This window comes from Diplotaxodon limnothrissa, linkage group LG3, assembly GCF_057381915.1.
Source record: "Diplotaxodon limnothrissa isolate DT_005_m linkage group LG3, D_limnothrissa_male_GT1.1, whole genome shotgun sequence".
Taxonomy (NCBI): Eukaryota; Metazoa; Chordata; class Actinopteri; order Cichliformes; family Cichlidae; genus Diplotaxodon; species Diplotaxodon limnothrissa.
In genome coordinates, this window is record NC_140598.1 from 388,307 (window position 1) to 405,504 (window position 17,198).

Sequence of the window (17,198 nt, forward strand, 5' to 3'; positions counted from 1 at the left end):
ACACACACACACACACACACACACAGACACACACACGCACGCACACGCACACACACACACACACACACACACACACACACACACACACACACATCTGTCCAGCAGCTGTCTGAGCTGCAGTCTGTATTGTGTGTGTAATATCTTCATGTTTCTAACATTACAGTTGTATCTTCAGGTGTAAAATCAGCTGCTCTGCTGTCTTCTCTCCTGATCCTGTGTGATTGATTCGATCCTGCAAACGCCACAAATTTCATTCCAGCTTTGATTTGAAAGCCAGCGAGTAAAAGGATCAGCGATAGTTTTCAGAGCGATGCCAAAGCTTGGGTTCCTCTCCTACAGCAGCTTTTCTTTTCTTTCTTTCTCTCCCTGTGAAATACAGCAGCTGGACCTTTGGCTGCAACACACTGTGAGACAAACTGCACACAAACAGTTTGTGTGTTTGCTGATGTTTGTTGAGCTGATAGAAACGCTGCATTTGAAATTAGCTGACACTTCAAAAACGTTCCTCCCTTTATGCTCGCTGCTCTTCAGCAGGACTGGGACAAAAAATAGGCCCGGGCATTTTGACTAGAGACCGGCCCCCCAGGTATTATAGGAAAAGCCATAAAACCTTTGAATGAAAACAGACGCTGTTGTGACAGTGATGTACAGTCTTGTTGGTATATGTATGATTTCTATACATTTTACATCAGATAAAAACTTTGTTCGCAAGATTCAGATAATTATTTAATAAAAGCGAGACATTTTAAATGAGAATAAGAAAGAAAAGTATTTCTTTGTGCCCACCTTTCCCTGTTAAAGCCCTACCTGGCCCCCTGGCAACACTTTGCTAGACCCGCCCCTGCACAGTTACCAGCTGTCAGCTACCTAAAAAAGGATCCTGGTGTTATTTGTCTCTCAGAAACAGTTCATAACTTCCCTTCAACTCATTCATGTCACCTAAAAGGTAAACCTGTTTCTCCATCACCTGTTCAGCTCTGATGATTCAGTAAGGACATCTCCTGGTTTCATCTTCATGTCTCCCTCTCACCACATATCCAAACCGACATCATGACCAGCAGCTTTACAGCTGTGGCTCCAGCAAACATCAGCTGATACTAGAAAGTAATATTAAATAACAACAGCTGATCAAGCTTAAACGTGCTGCTGTTTAACGCGACATCCGCTGGTTTCCTCTTTGTGGCGCAAAGTGGGCGATAAACAAACAAGAGAGAAAAGCTGATCAGCTGATCATTGATCAGTTTCATGATTGAAGTAGAAACAGGAGAGGGAGAGGGGGGGAGAAGAAGAGGCAGCTGTGCAGCAAATACAGAATAAATCCAGCTTTGTGTCTTTTTCATTGTAGCTGAAGACAAACTGCATTTCGTTTCACCTCAATACGAAATGCGTAATATTTTCTCTGAACACGAGACGATTCTGTTTTTTAGGGCTAAAAACTCAGAGGGGACGGTTGGCAACTCCAATAATTAACCTTGTGAATAAAATAAAGTTCACTGTCAGTAACACCATAGCACCACCCAGCTGTATAGAAACTCCATCATGCTAGCTAGTAGCAGTACGAGTTAATGTAACTGACTGTAAAAAGTCAGCACAGCAAAAATAAACTCCAGCTAAACTTGGTTTATATCTGACCCGGAGAGACTGCAGGTCATAACTTCTTACCTGAAGTTCAGTTCACCTGATTCTTGGACCGGCGGCCGCCTCGGGTCTCTCCTTCTCCTGCCTCCCCTTTCTCTCATCCACCTGCTGGCCTCCACCACTTGCTAATGTTACTGAACCTGTGGAAGCTCCGATAGCCACCACCAAACAACTGAGTTATTTCATTGTTTATACTGTTACCAGAAAAAAAAATCATCGGCCCATAAAAACGAAAAATCACCATCAGCCCACCGGCCAAACCAACACAAGATGAGTTTCTAATGTTGACCTTAATCTAACCTTTAGGTCCAGTCCCTGCTCTGTCATTACAGGATGCTCTGAGCAGTCATGGATCCAGCAGATTCACTGTGTTCAAAGACTTTAGCTCAGACTCCACAGAAGCAGCTTTGTGGAGGATTCATGAGGAGACTCTGGAACAATGATGGCTTGTAGATGTTTTGCTGCTGTGGCTCAGGGACTTGGTGAGTTCTCACTCTCCAGCTTCTTCTGACCAGGACTCCATTTCCCAGCTTTCCTACAAAAAGCAACACTTTCCAGTTCAGCAGAGTCCAGTGGATGGTGCTGCCTCCACTGCCCTCAACCTCCAGCTCAGCCGCCCTCTGCTGGTCCCTTATACTGCAGTGTTGATGGAATACTGCTCTGCTCCCACTGACCTCCTCCTCTGCCTCCAAAGGGTCTCCACCTGCACTGCTGTCTGTGTGCTACACCTCTGGAGAGGCCTCCACTGCTGCCTACTGACTCAGCAGCCTGTCCATTCTCCTGAAGTGCTCCTCTTCTTGGCTCCACCTTGTGGATGACCTCATGAACTGTTTCTGCTCCCCTCTGAGTTTTTTACTTTTTTAGTTCCTGTCTGTTGGTCGTCTGCTTCCACTCCTGGACTCTGAAGCTTCTTCTGTTTTCTCTGATTTTGATTTTCACTTTGTTCCCCTGGAGATGTTTGTGCTCTTTGGACGTCTGCATGAAACCTAATAAACTGTTGGTGTGTTTGTTTAGACTGTGTCAGGTTTGAATTTCATTTAGAGAAGAGGTCAGAGTAACATGTTTAGCATGTATATATATTTTATTTTTCTTCTCTTAAAGCTGTTTCGAATCCAAAACAACACATTTACAATAAAGACAAACATTAATAAACCAGTTGCAGAACTGTATGGGGTACACACACTCACACTCCTCATACATAATCTATACTCCTGGGCCCAGGCACCAGCACCCCTGGAGGGGCTATCTGCCCCCAGACCCAGGAGATGGTTCCCTTTACTGGAACCATGAATTCTGCTGTGTAAACATCCTGAAGGAGAACATCCGGCCATCAGTTCATGGCCTGAAGCTTAAGAGCACTCAGGCAGCAGGACAATGATCTGAAACATCGACCTCCGACTGGCTAAAAAACAAACAAACAAACAAAATGAAGTTTTTGGAGTATGTGATAAAAGGACCCGACACAAACAGTCTTTAATTAAAAAAACTGCATTTTCTATTTACACAAGTTGTCTTTGTCTAATAGTAAATATTTGTTTGATCTGAAACATGTAAATGTGACAAACACACAAAAAAGGGAAATCAGGAAGGAGGCAAACACTTTTCACACCACTGTGTGCAGAATTGTGCAACCTTAACAAAAACAATATGTGACTTGTGTTATTATTTGTTATGAACAAATCTTTTTTACACACAAATTCTCATCTATAGATGCACAAACATAACATTTCCAGATTTATTTTGATTTACAAGGTTACAAAAATTTGAGCCCAAACAGCTGCCTCCACACATTCTTTTACACTGATGTAGGTTGAAGCTTTCTAAGTAGCGCGAGCGACTAGGCAATAACTAATATAACTAATAATCAGTAACAAACTAGATTCTTCTAATCCCATACAAACATCAAACCCAACAAAGGTACACAAATCATAGAAAAACTGCAAAATTTTGGAATCCCTTTTCTTGTGTGAGCTGCATTTCTTTGGACCTTCCCTCCTTTTGACACATGGACCTTCCCTGTGTTAATTTACCATAATTAGGAGAATGAGAAAATAAAAAAGTTAGGTACATTGTCTCTTGGGTTTTCTGAGGGCTTCTCCTCTGGGGTAGTTTTACTCTGGGCCTGTAAATCTGTGTTAAGAGATGAAGTTAGTGTGGTTTTCATGTTAATCCTGTGCTCTGGTTCCATATTGTGTTTAACTCCTGGCTCTGCCACTGCATCCACACTATACCTGCCAGAAGACAGAATCTTTGAGTTAATATAAGCCTTACATTTACAAACAGCTGTCGTTTATGGGAGTAATAAGGCTGTAGCCACAAGTTTGTGATACAACAGCTACAACAAGGGTCATCCTAAACTAGCTGCAGTCTAAAGTGTCAGTTTGAAGTCAGTCAAAGCTTTGTCTGCATCATCGGTCTGTTGTAGTCTGTCATGTCCAGTCAGTCTCCTCACATGTGTCACTGCTGATTGTGGAGCCTCTCATGCAGCATGTTTGGGTTTCCACTGACAGAAATATGAGGTCATGTAAAAAGAAAAGAAAATCCTTGTGAGTTTGGATCGATGCAATCCTTTTCAGACAGATGGACTCACCATCTGATGTGATCACATGTTCCAGAAAGGTGAATCTCTCCAAAGCTCATTGTAATTTGGAGAGGCTCACCTTGTAAACATTCTCATTGAGGTATTTTGAAGCGCTTTAGTTTCAGTCTTGCAGGGCTGCTTGAAAGGAGAACAGATTATTAAATCATTTATGCACGCAAACATGTCGGCCCCTCCTGAGAAACGAAACCTGACAGGTTTTCTTTAAGTGCACTGTTAAAAACACAGGGCTCTGCTTTAAGACGTGCAAATATAATTTTGTTTAATCCTTCTCCAACGCAGTGCAATGTTTCACCCCTGAATGTCAGATTCCTCCCAGTCTTTGTACTGTTGCACTCATTTTATTCAGCTTTACAAATAAAAACAGATAAAATGCTCTCATGTATTTTGTAAAAACACTTTTGTTCAGTGAGAATTACCCTGGCTGCACACTAATCTTTTGTCAAATACACACTGTTTATTCATGCTGCTCAGTGTCTTGATGCATGCTCAGTCATCCAGGTAAGGAAATCTCAAAAAGTTAATTATCTGTGAGCTCGAGGCTGCTGTCGGGGGTTGGGGGACTCTGGCCTGTGTAGTTGGTGAGGGCTTGGATACGTCTCCACACCTGGCAGGTGCTGTTGCCAGTGAGGAGGCCCTCTTTGCAGGGTTTCCATTAGGTCAGAGGACCTTGTACCAGGTCCTTTTTTAGTAGCTGCTCGGCCGACGTTCGAAGGAGCAGTGATACTCCTCCTGCTGTCAGGCCTGCAGGTTGATACCTGTGATGTTCTCCTCCGTCTTGTGGTGGACAAACTATTTTTTGCACTGGCACAAATAATTTGTGTGACACCTGATTGTTCCCTCGTTTTAGTTTTAGTAGTATTTTTAAATGGTTGTACAAACTTCATTTTCAGATAAATAGTTGTATGTAACTTCTTTTAGTTTTTGAAGTTTTTTAAATGTAAACTTTATATTTGCATTTTAAGTTATGACAATAATTCAATAAACATGTTTGTGGTTGTTACAGTAAAAATATAACTACTACTAGGATTTTATGTTTTTGTGTGATTTCAGATCAGTTGTGTTAAAACAGTATGCCAATTAAAAAATAACTGTAAATTCAGACATGTGAGGTTGAACTGAAAACAATGAGACCAAACAGGGTGAGAAAATAAATACATTTAAAGGTGAAATACAAATGTAAAATCAAAAGTAGTCAAAAATGTCCAATTATATTTTGGACCCCAGATTAACCCAACAAAACGTGAAAAACTAGCTTTAAATTTTTGGTGACAAACGTGTTCATGACAGAACAGATTTCTGACATTTTGTGTAAATTTAAGCAAAAATGTGATTATTTTAACAAAAATAAGAGTGTGACACTTAAGTTAGACTTGTGTTTGTAAATGTTGTGTAGCTTTCTGGATTTTATACTTACTGGGCTACATATTTATTTATTATACAGGTTATACAGTACATGAAATAATTCACGTTTATGGAACTGAAATGTTTCATTATGTGGGCTAAAGGAAATAATGAAGTTATCGACTATATTTATATGAAACACTTACTGTATTTGAAGTGTTTTAACCATATTTAACACCTGCATGTGTGTAAAAAATAGTAAAAAAGAAAAAGGCTTTGATTTTTCCTCCCCAGTTGATTTCCATGTCACCCGAAGAACATTTCTCTAGATCCGGCCCTGTGTTGAACAAACAACAGCAAATGTAATCAGGCTAATTACAGTTTCAGCATTTGTCAGTTTAGTGTTTAACACGTTTGCCTCACAAGCAAAAGTTGCCTTGTTTGACTCCAGGAGCTCAGAAATCAGTTGGATGTGTGTCAGAAAGGCATCCAGTGTAAAATCTCCCAAATCAAACAGACCGAGCTAGAAGCTGTGGCAACGCCTTGTAATAAGAGCTCTTTTGTCTGTATATATTTTTCTATATTGTTGAAACATTGAAAACATTACATTGATTCAGTAACAAAACACATGTTTAAAAAGTTTATGCAGTTCATCTGTGCACCATAATACATCAGAGTCCAAATGCATCCTCACTGTGAGCTAAAGACGTTTAGTTTATTGGTCATTAAATTACAGCATGTTTCCACAGATTATGTGTCTGAAGGTGTTTGTTATGAAATTCTCATTTTTACACTAAATAATAATAATGGAAACAGGAAGTCTCAACATAAAAAAGTACTTCAAGTTCTCACATCTCAATGAACTTGTTGTTAATGTTTTTTCATGGTTTTGATGGTCACTGTAGTGGCTGTATTCATTTCTTAAAGTTCTCTCTTTCTCTTATATTTTCTATAACCACACTACGGACGGACAAGCGCCTGTTTTTATGCGTTGTCATTAGCAACAATGACAGTGACACCATCGCGTGTCCGCTTGTTTATGTCCCACATAAACCTTTCACAATAAAGCACAAGATCCTGTTGAGACTTTTCAAAATAAACTGAATCACGTGAAAGAGCAGAGTATTTACGGATGAGAATTAAAAAAGAGCCTCCAGGTGCTAAAAAATAAACCTTAGACTCAAACGTTAGAACAGGCTTTTCCCCGCAGCACGCCGTGTAATAAATACTCACAAAGAAAACGGCGGCCGTTACAACTTATGTCAAAAAATGTATCGTTTCATGCATCTGTTAAAACACTCGACTCCAGCTACATGACGCGCAGCTGGAAACACTTCCTGCAAGTCGAGCTGCCCGAGATTCACAGAATTTACAGAAAATGTTACATTTTTGTGATTTATATCGTTATCGGGACGATAGATGTCTTATATCGGGATATGAGATTCTGGTCATATCGCACAGCCCTAGTTTGTTATTTATATTTGCAGTGACAGTACTCAGTACATTCACACCAGCCTGCACAGTTATACATAAACAAACACATGTTTATGATGCCGCCTTTATTTGAGAAGGTAAAGCAAACAGGGTGATGAGTTTATGGGCTCAGTTGCTGGTTTCAGGTCAGATTCACTGCAACATGTCACTGATTTTGTGGATTACAGGCCCCAGTACAGTCAGAAGGACCCAGCTAACACAGTGATGCTCAAACTGGATCAGCCAGTTTGAGAAGCACTTTTCACCTTCTGCTCTCGCTTTTTACAGAACGTAGCAGAAAACATGCTGTACAATGAAAACATTCAACATAAGATTACACAACTAGTGCTGTAAGTAACATAAGATACAGGTTTCTGCATAAAACAATGCATTTAAACAAGTATAAATGTGTGTCTGACACTTGTAACCAATCAAAAATGAAGACATCCTGTCGGTGAACAGCAAAGACCAATGTGGTATCTGGATCTTTGGCTCCACATATTTAGGACACAAGTACAGTCTGCAGATATTATATGTGACTTGTTTGTAACATAGAAAAACGACCAACACAATGAAAAGACTCTCTGGCTGAAGGAGGCGGCACATCAGGAAAAGTGCTGCTGAAATTCACTGGTGGGCTCCCAGATTTTACCCACTGGAAAATATCCTTCCTGAAACAAACAGCACCAAAAACATGAAATCAGGTTGAATTACAAAGTGCTCTTAACTGAAGTCAGGGATTGACATTAACCATCGTCATTTTAGAGCGGCCACCAAAATACAGCTAAATAACTGGTGAATAAAATGCTGTGCACTGGTTTGTAAGTTCTCTAGGACAACATGTGCATCATTTTCTGAAGTGACGTTCATTTAGGAACAAACGTAAGAATCTAAAGACATACGATGCAAAACTAAACTTACTCTTCCTCCTCTTATTTTCATGTTGGCCACCCTGACTTAAAGACTGGGAGGTGGCAGCAGGTGGATGAAGAGACTGCAGAGATGTCTGGTCTGTGGGTTTAACAGGTGGTGGCAGGTGTTGGAGAGGTGCTTCTCTCTTCTTCTGGAAAGACTGGGAGCATGGACCAGAAGGAGGAGATAAAGGAAGAAGATGTAGAACAAAAACAGTCTCTGTCTGCTCGTCTGACAGGCTCTTTGGATGCTCCTCGAGGAGAAGCTTGATGCTCCTTGGTGGTCGTCTCAGGCTGCTCCTCGGTGAGGCTCTGCCTGCTTGTTGATCAGAGTCTCTGCCTGTTCTTCACTGAGGGTCCTGACTTCATGAATAAATCATGTCTGATTCTGACAGCAGGTTGAGACCACTTGTTGTGAAATGCTGCTACCTACATACATGACATTTAACTGAACTGAAAGTGCTGTGAGCACAAACAGATTTCACTCTTAGTCAGGATAAATTCATAAGCCCTCTGCATCGTCTCCAGGAAATCTCTGATAGTAGAAGTGGGCTCCAAATGGGTAATAACATCTGCTACCCACTTATATGAAACCTTATTTTTCTACCATTAAATAAAATGCAGCCTAAAGCATCAAGTTTGCTGCTTTAAATCAGCAGGAACTGGTGGGGGAGCCTTTCAGAGCCTCCAGCCTCCTCTGATAGACACAGGCATGAACACACAGTCTTCCACTTTGATCATTTGGATTTTCTCATCCTGTGGACAACAACGTACATGGATGCAGGTTTGTTGTTGACTTTTGTAAGAAAATGTGTGAATAAATGGTCACAGATCAGCTAACTGAATTTATCCAGACAGACTGGACCAATCAGGGTTCACTGAATCAGACTTTAACTCTTCTATGTGCTGATAGACCTGCAAACACACTACATGTAGCTGTCCTCATATGTCACGTTTATGTCTGCTTTCCCATTTTTATAATCATTACTTACATGTTGATGAGAGACTTTGACTTTGTAAATGATCAGATTACATACTTGGAATACAACATTTCCACTTCAGGGTTGAAGCCTGTCCGAGCTGCCATGGGGCAAAAGCAGGACAGTTTATCGCAGGGCAAACACAAAATATATGTGAGAGAAAACCCACTGAAGTGTTTGATATTTACTGAACCTGAGGAACAGAAACAGGACAAACACTGACCTTCCTATAAGAAGTAATCTATGGAAACACTGGTTCACACTTTGGTAGAGAAATCAGTTTCTCTGAAAGGTTTCTGTAAATGAACATCGTGTGGAGAATGAATGAAGTGAGGTGACTCAGCAGTCCCACACGATAAATGAAACTTCTGTTTATGAACAAGACGGATATATAAATGACAGTTATGTAAAAGCACATATTAAGTATTGTTGCTCACCTTTGTTTCTGATAACGTCACTTTTTAATAATCGTATCCGTCAGCTCTCATGGGTGAAGTTTGGCTTTGAGGGTCGGGAGCAGAAAAAGCTTTTAAGGACCTTTGATTTCCATCCAGTTCTGCTTTAAAGTGTTAAGGATGAAGCAACAGTGCTCCTCTTTGCGCCTCTGAAATCTGTCTACACCCGACTGATAAACAACAGCAAACAGTGCAAAACTTATGAATAAATTAGTAACAAAAACACAGTGTAGAAGGTAAGTAGAGGCTCTACACACCATCATCAGGCCCAATGCTACGAAACTTCAAAGTCTCTAGCTGACCTGCATCCTGAGGTTTGTCATGCAGGATTAAAGGAGCCAGACTTTGTTCACACAGCTAGGATTGTATTTCACACTGACCCTGGGTCAGTACGAGGATGATAAACTCTATAAATGCTGTCCATTTAAATGGTCTTACCTGTAAACACTCCACCAGAATCCAGTGAGAGTGGATTCTGGAGTCTTCCCATCCTCCTGTTAGTGATCCTCCACCTGGATGGATGAGAACAACCTTGTGAACAAACTAGCAGGTGTAGCAGGTCCTACTGGCCCGCATCTATGAACTGGTTACTGCTAATAACGCCCATTGAATGGACTGATGACATCTGAAGCTGGTGTTTCGAGTCTGTCTGTGCTGTCGTCAAGAGACAAGGTAAGAAAATATAACATTTGAAGATAATTCCAGAAAGAAACACTGAAATATGCTATTATTACTGCTATTAACATGGTTGTTTTTAGGGGTGCTCTGATAAAATCTGGGGATTCTTGAACATTAAAAAGGGTCTGAACTGGCCTGTGGTCCTGATTAATATCTTTACACTCTCTGTGTCAGGGCTGGACTGCTAATCTAGCATACGGGCCTTTTGGGCCGATGGACCGGCCACATGTTTGCTCCATGTTTCTATCTGATGGAAGGCCCAACACGTCCGTCCCATCTACCAGGTTTCATTTGTATTATCGTTCTTCTGGGTTCAGAGCAGCACAAGAAGGGCCCTGGACTCACTGGAGCTTTTTCATTTATGATCCTTTTTGAATCTTTCTGACAAACAGTGAAAATGTGTTTCTTTAATCTCCGTCTATATTTTCATCATAAAAACTCCACAGGACTCTGAGCCCTTATGATCCCTGCACAAACTCATCTCTAACCCTCTGCTGATCTTTGCTCCATGGATTTAACTCTTCACTGAACTGGACGTCCACAGTGTTCAAATCCCTGCAAGCAGGATGAAGTCCAGCCAGCCAATCACAGGACAGGAAGTGATGAGCTGACACAGTGATTTGAAGCTGTCAGGGTGAGGCTGCTTCATGCAGGTGTGAAACTATGAGGAAGCTGAACGCCTCCTCTTTCCTCAGCAGTGATCTGTGGCAGTCTGCCATCATGTTTGGCTGCTCACACTGAATGTGACTCACTGAAAGCTGAACCATGTTTTTGATGATCACACTTTAATTTAACAGCTGAACAATGAACTTTTAGAAAGAGTCAAATCTGACAAACAAACGTTTTTTCTTCATGTTGTTGAAGTTAAAGTTGTTTCAAAGGCGATAGAGCGTTTGTGACTGTGGCCCCCAGACTCTGGACTCCTTTGAGCCGGAGATGTGTGGACTCAGTGGTTTCATTCAACAAGCAGCTAAAATCTTTTTAAACTTGCTTTTGGTTCATTTCTGTTTTTCTGTTTTAGCTTTTCTGTGAAGCACTTTGTGATTTTTGTCTTGAAAGGTGCTATACAAATAAAACTTTACTTAAGTAAAACACAGAGTTTAGATTGATTTAAAAACGTCTGTAATCCAGATGATTCCAAACAAAGTGTAAAATAAGAGCAACATTTCATTGAAGCTGTGGCTTCATTTATCACAGTGTCACAAAGAGCTTCCTGTTCCCAGCCTGTCAGCTCTCACAGTGTTATATTGCACATGTGCTGTGAGTAATAATCTCAATAATAATAATAGAAATGAATAAATAAAGAGATAAACAGCACCAACAGGAGCCTGCAGAGAGTTTCTGCTCTTGCAAAGACAAACATGTTTGTTCCAACAGAACATTCAGATCATAATTCAGATGTGAAAAGCTGTCAGACAGGACAGGTTCTATAAACACAGTGTTTAGTTTGTGAGAGCAGGTAAAGGCAAAGAACCAGGAATGAACTGTGGGAACCTGATTGGACGCTTTGGATTTCCTGATCTCACAACCACGAGTGCTGCTGCGCCCTGCTGGGGCCAGTTTCCCCCCAACTGTCCCCTTGAACCACCTGGAGGTGTGAGCGCTTAATGTTAGGCGTTAGTTATTAATGTTACTGATGTTCTTTTGTGTTTTGGGAACTAATTACTAAAGTGGGCTTAACTTTATCATTGACCTGCTGGCGTTCGGTTTATTTCCACATAGTCTAGTTTGATGCACGTTCATGTCACAAGCTTCAAAACGTTTGTCACACTGGGAGTGACCTATGACCCTAAAGCTAAATGCACCTTTCACTGAACATGAGCTCACTGCACAACAATGACTGCAGATCTACACACAGACACACACACACAGGCGGTGTGTTGAGGTGAATAACAGACTTTTAATTTGCTTCTTAGGAATAAAAATGCTTCCCAAATATTTCATATTAATAAAAATGTAGAAACATCTGGAGCACAGATGTGTAAAGATGCTGTGATATTCAATCAGAGTCAAAATGAGGAAAGAGGAACAGACGGTTTCCAGATCAGCACACATGACCCTGCAGCAGAGTTCACTATAGTGCACGGTGGTTGTAGATGGACTGGAGTAAGAGCACATCTGAGATGGAAACAAGGAGCACAGGCTGTATGTAGGAGATGGATGAAGCCTCCAGTCACTCACACAGTCCCATCTTAAAGCCTCCAGCCTGGTGTTTAGAAACTGGCGAGAGGGAAGCGAGGGGACGCTGACGCAGCAGTAACGTGTGGCTACAGCATGAACATTGTTGTGTTGGAGACCAGAAACCCATCCATCTCTCACCAGAGTGGGCTTGTTTATTTAGAGGTGCAGTTACTGCAACGCTAAGGAAACACTGCCTCCGTCTTTCACACAAAGCCTGGAGTTCCCTGCGTGAGAGCAGGCATGGATAGACCTGACTGTTGGGAACATATCCACCGACTTCTGAGCGTTGAAGTGTTGACCGGTCTGCAGGCTCAGGCAGCAGCTGACTGTTAGCCTGATGCTGCAGAGGAAGCTGTCAGCAGCTCCCACAGAGCCTGACTGACTGTGAGAGGACAGAGGGACTTCAAATCCAGCATCGCTTCAGCCTGTGAGGAACTATTCGCCGTGGTTATTTGTAGTACGATGAATCGTGTCTGCAGATCAAAGCGTGACTGTGAGATAATCACAGGCAGTGGCTGAGATACAGTATGGTGGCATTAAGTGCAGATTCCTTCAGAGCGCCATGCTTAAGCTGGACAATGTCAAATTCAATTTTTCCAGAAGGAATTCAGGAGAAATTTCTGTCCTTTAAAAAGATTGAATTTGCTGCAGCAGTTGAAATGACAAGTTCACAGCACTGGAGCGCAGTGTGACACAACAGTCTGCCTCACACCAAGGATGACCCTCATTGGGCCGTACAGCTCATGTGACAGTAACAAAGATTATTATGGCCGTCTTCTCCCAGAACCACACAGTCTGCTGTGACTCCTCCCCGTTCAGTCTGACCTCGCCTGGTTTCTGCTCCTTCTCCTGTGAGAGACAGGAAAGAAAAGCATCTCCCTCCATGGCCTCCATTAGATCCACAGTGTAGTTCAGGATATGTTGTTGGGACGTCCTGACTCAGAGACTATTCTCACCATTATTATGTGTCTGTGTGAGCATTGCTGCAAACCCTCTGCACTCGACGTCATCCTGCAACATTTCAAATCCAGGCAGTAACGCTGGACGAAGCTTTAAAGCCTCAAACACGGAGCACCAACTCGTCTATGAGCACATTTGCATTGTGTAGAAATACAGTAATGAAATAGCTTCATTTAAATCTCAAGTCACGGGACACCCCGCTCTTGTTACGGTCATTTCAAGCCGGGTCGTAACACTGAGACACAAACGTTTCCTGAGCTAAAGCTGACGGACTGACAGCTACATGAGTGACTCTCTTTATCCTGCTGAACCCTGAGGAGGACACACACACACACACACACACACACACACACACACACACACACAGAGACACAACACAGTCAGAGAGAGACACACACACACGCACACGCACACGCACACACACGCACGCACGCACACACGCACACACACACGCACGCACGCACGCGCGCGCGCGCGCACACACACGCGCACACACACACACGCGCGCACACACACACACTCACACACAGACACACATACACACACACACAGACACACACACACTCACACACACACACACACACACACACACACACACACACATCTGTCCAGCAGCTGTCTGAGCTGCAGTCTGTATTGTGTGTGTAATATCTTCATGTTTCTAACATTACAGTTTTATCTTCAGGTGTAAAATCAGCTGCTCTGCTGTCTTCTCTCCTGATCCTGTGTGATTGATTCGATCCTGCAAACGCCACAAATTTCATTCCAGCTTTGATTTGAAAGCCAGCGAGTAAAAGGATCAGCGATAGTTTTCAGAGCGATGCCAAAGCTTGGGTTCCTCTCCTACAGCAGCTTTTCTTTTCTTTCTTTCTCTCCCTGTGAAATACAGCAGCTGGACCTTTGGCTGCAACACACTGTGAGACAAACTGCACACAAACAGTTTGTGTGTTTGCTGATGTTTGTTGAGCTGATAGAAACGCTGCATTTGAAATTAGCTGACACTTCAAAAACGTTCCTCCCTTTATGCTCGCTGCTCTTCAGCAGGGCTAGCTAGATGCTAAAGCAGCGCTAACACAACTTACCTGCAGTCGTTCAGCTGTCGTCCCAAAAACATATAAAATAAAAAGAAGAAACAAAAGAAGCTTTTCTGTCAGGGAGGCGTGTCCTTCTCACCTTCAGACATGAGATTAGAAAGAGAGAGAGTTCAGATCACAGTGCAGATATGAATGAATGAATCCGTGCTCGTCCTCACGGCTCCTGCATGCTTTTAAAAAAGTGTGTGTTCAGCTCTGATCTCCAATCTGTTCTTTTCTCTCTTTGTTTCCTGGGTTCATGATCATCATCACACCGTCTGAGGCTCCTAAATATCCACGTTTGCTTGTTTCACTTTCACACTCTGGGAGTCAAAGATGTTTCAGCTCCAAACTCACTGAGAGCTCCTCGTGCCCACCACGTGACCACAAACATCTTTGTGCTCACGTGCTGCTCGTGTCTGAGACGCTTTAGTTTGAAGGAGACAAACTGCAGACGCAGCATTTCCTGTTCCTGAGTGTAAACCTGAGCATTTGAAATGAGCTCCACAGGGAAGCTGTAGGTGACAGAGATGCTCACAGACTCACTGACGTTACAGTCTGTCAGCATCACGCAGTATCACAGACACACGGGAAGATTTAGTGCAAGTGCTGAGAGACACACAGCAGACATGTTGACTGGAAACATGTCAGACTGAAATAAAGCAGAAGCACATGTTAGCACATGCTAATATGATGTGGATGTGTTTAGTGTGGGAGCAGGACTCACCTGAGACACACCTGTGTGGATGCTGCTGCTTCCTGCTCTGCTCTTTCTGCTGATTCAGCGTCTTCATCAGAATCAGAATCAGAATACTTTATTCATCCCGAGGGAAATTAGGGGTTACAGCAGGCAGCACGCTAATGGCGCATGCGCACTCACAAAGGAACCTTCTGACCAACTTTACACAAACATCACATTGGGGAGACATGTCAGAAAGGTAGGCTGATAGGAAAAAACAACGAAAATACACTACATGAGGTAAGAGGAGGAGAAAAAAAAACTCCACTCAGACTGAGCTCCTGGTGGGAGAACAGTTTGATAAAAGAAAAAACACCTCAGCACAAAAGCACATGACTATCAATACACCATAGAAACACGAGACAAGCAACAGGGGCGGGTAAAGGGTAAGAGAGAGCCGGCGTAGACAGCGCATCCGGTCCTGCAGCATCTGTGCTGGTCCAGTTGACTGCTATCTTCCCCGGTAGGGCACAAGCATCGAAGGCGTTGGAAAGGGAGGGGGATGAGTGAGTGCTTGTCAGTGTAAGTGTATGTGTGTGTGTGTCCAGAGTTCAGCTGAGACAGTGTCCTTCGCTCTATCAGGCTAAGTAAACAGTCCTCCAGCCAATCCAGGTGTCCTTCATGGGGCGGGAAGAATAGTCATCACACAGTCGTTATCAGGGAGTTGTTTTGGTGGGCTCCAGCCTTGGGCCTGCAGCTGGCGCCGTGGTGTCCGAATGTTGAATATTGTTAATTTCTGTTTTGTGAGCAGCTCGAATTCTAGCACTCCGAGGCTGGTCTCTCGATCTCCCGTTGAAGAGCTGCGAGCCTCCCCATGATGGTATCAAACTTCTGTTCCGTGGTGTTGTCATTCTTTTGATTCTGAGACCTCACAACTGCAGTGATCCGTTCCGCGATGTTTTCCAACTGTCGCTCAAGGGTGTCATTTTGAGCAGGCCTCTCTCTGATGTTTCCCCTCATACGCTCAATGGTGTTGTTTTGAGCCTTCACAGCAGCTGTAAGCGTCTCCAAGGTGTTGACCATATTACGTTCGTTGTGAGAGGTCGCACCTCGTCCCGTCGCTTCGAATCCAGCGGGCAGCCTTGTGGGGGTTTGAACAGCCGGTTCCGCTTTCTTATTTCTCTGATAAACCAGGGCTAAGCCAACGCCGATCAGCATGAACCCTGTTATCATGGTTCCGAATAGGTAGATATCTTCAGCGTCCTCGATCGACAGTCCCGCCAGGCACACGGTCCTCCAGTTCTGCCACCCGTCCATCGTGTAACCGGCAGGGAAAGTCCCTTCAGGGCACTCAGGCTCTCCCGAGCCCCGACTTCTCGTTGAGAAAAGGGTGTCAATAGCACTCAGAGACCAGTTGATCAAATCCATAATTCTCTTTTAGGTTTAGAGAACGACAGTGGGAGACTGTTCCAGGGAAAGTAAATTCACACAAGACAAGACAAGGACATAGAGGCGAAGCAGGGAAGATAAGGGTGAGGAGGAGAGGAGAAAGTGCGACCGCCTTCGCTGAGAGCTCAAGAAGAGAAGCTGACATTATCCCATATCACCACAAACCTGGGCTGATCTGGTCTGTTCTGTACAACTATATCATGGAGAGCATCTTGAAATGTGAGTATGTGTTGCCTATTGTATGGACCTAGTATTGCATGATGGTGCAGAAGCCCTCGAAGGCATATGGCGGCACATAATGTGATGTTTCCCCCGCGCTGCCCTGGGACGTGCACAATTGCCCTTTGGCCAATTACATTACGACACCGTCGTCTTGTTTTGCTCAGGTCGAATCCAGCTTCATCAATGAAAATGTATTCATGAGGCTGTGCACTTCCATCCATGGCCAAGATTCTCTGTAAAACAAAGAGAACATATTACTGCACTACAGTGCTACACATACAGCACCCTCACCCCATCACACAGGTACCTGTGTAGCTCTCAGAATGGATCCATGTGGCACTGATATGGTACATATTCAGCTGCTACTGGACTTCACCAATACTCTATTGTAAATGTAAGGGACAGTTACACGTACCCGTACATGTTCAGCTCGAAGTCCTTTGACCCTGTCACTGTTCCTCTCGAATGGGACTCTGTAGAGCTGCTTCATGGTGATGCTGTGTTTTCCCAAGATGCGTCTGATGGTGGTGATGCTCACATGGTTTATGTTGTTGAA

The 17,198-nt window shown here is 43.2% G+C and overlaps 1 protein-coding gene across 1 annotated transcript; it reads right to left on the reverse strand.

Annotated features, from left to right (window-relative positions):
- Positions 1-15,790: 15,790 nt before the first annotated feature.
- LOC146634210 (uncharacterized) lies at positions 15,791-16,399 on the reverse strand. The gene has a single exon (XM_085376132.1). The coding sequence runs from the start codon at positions 16,397-16,399 to the stop codon at positions 15,791-15,793; it is 609 nt and encodes a 202-aa protein (XP_085232258.1).
- Between the last annotated feature and the right edge of the window lie 799 nt (positions 16,400-17,198).

What these genes read in the sequence shown, in the direction of transcription:
- LOC146634210 (XM_085376132.1), bottom strand. Translation starts at nt 16,399, where the DNA reads ATGGATTTGATCAACTGGTCTCTGAGTGCTATTGACACCCTTTTCTCA.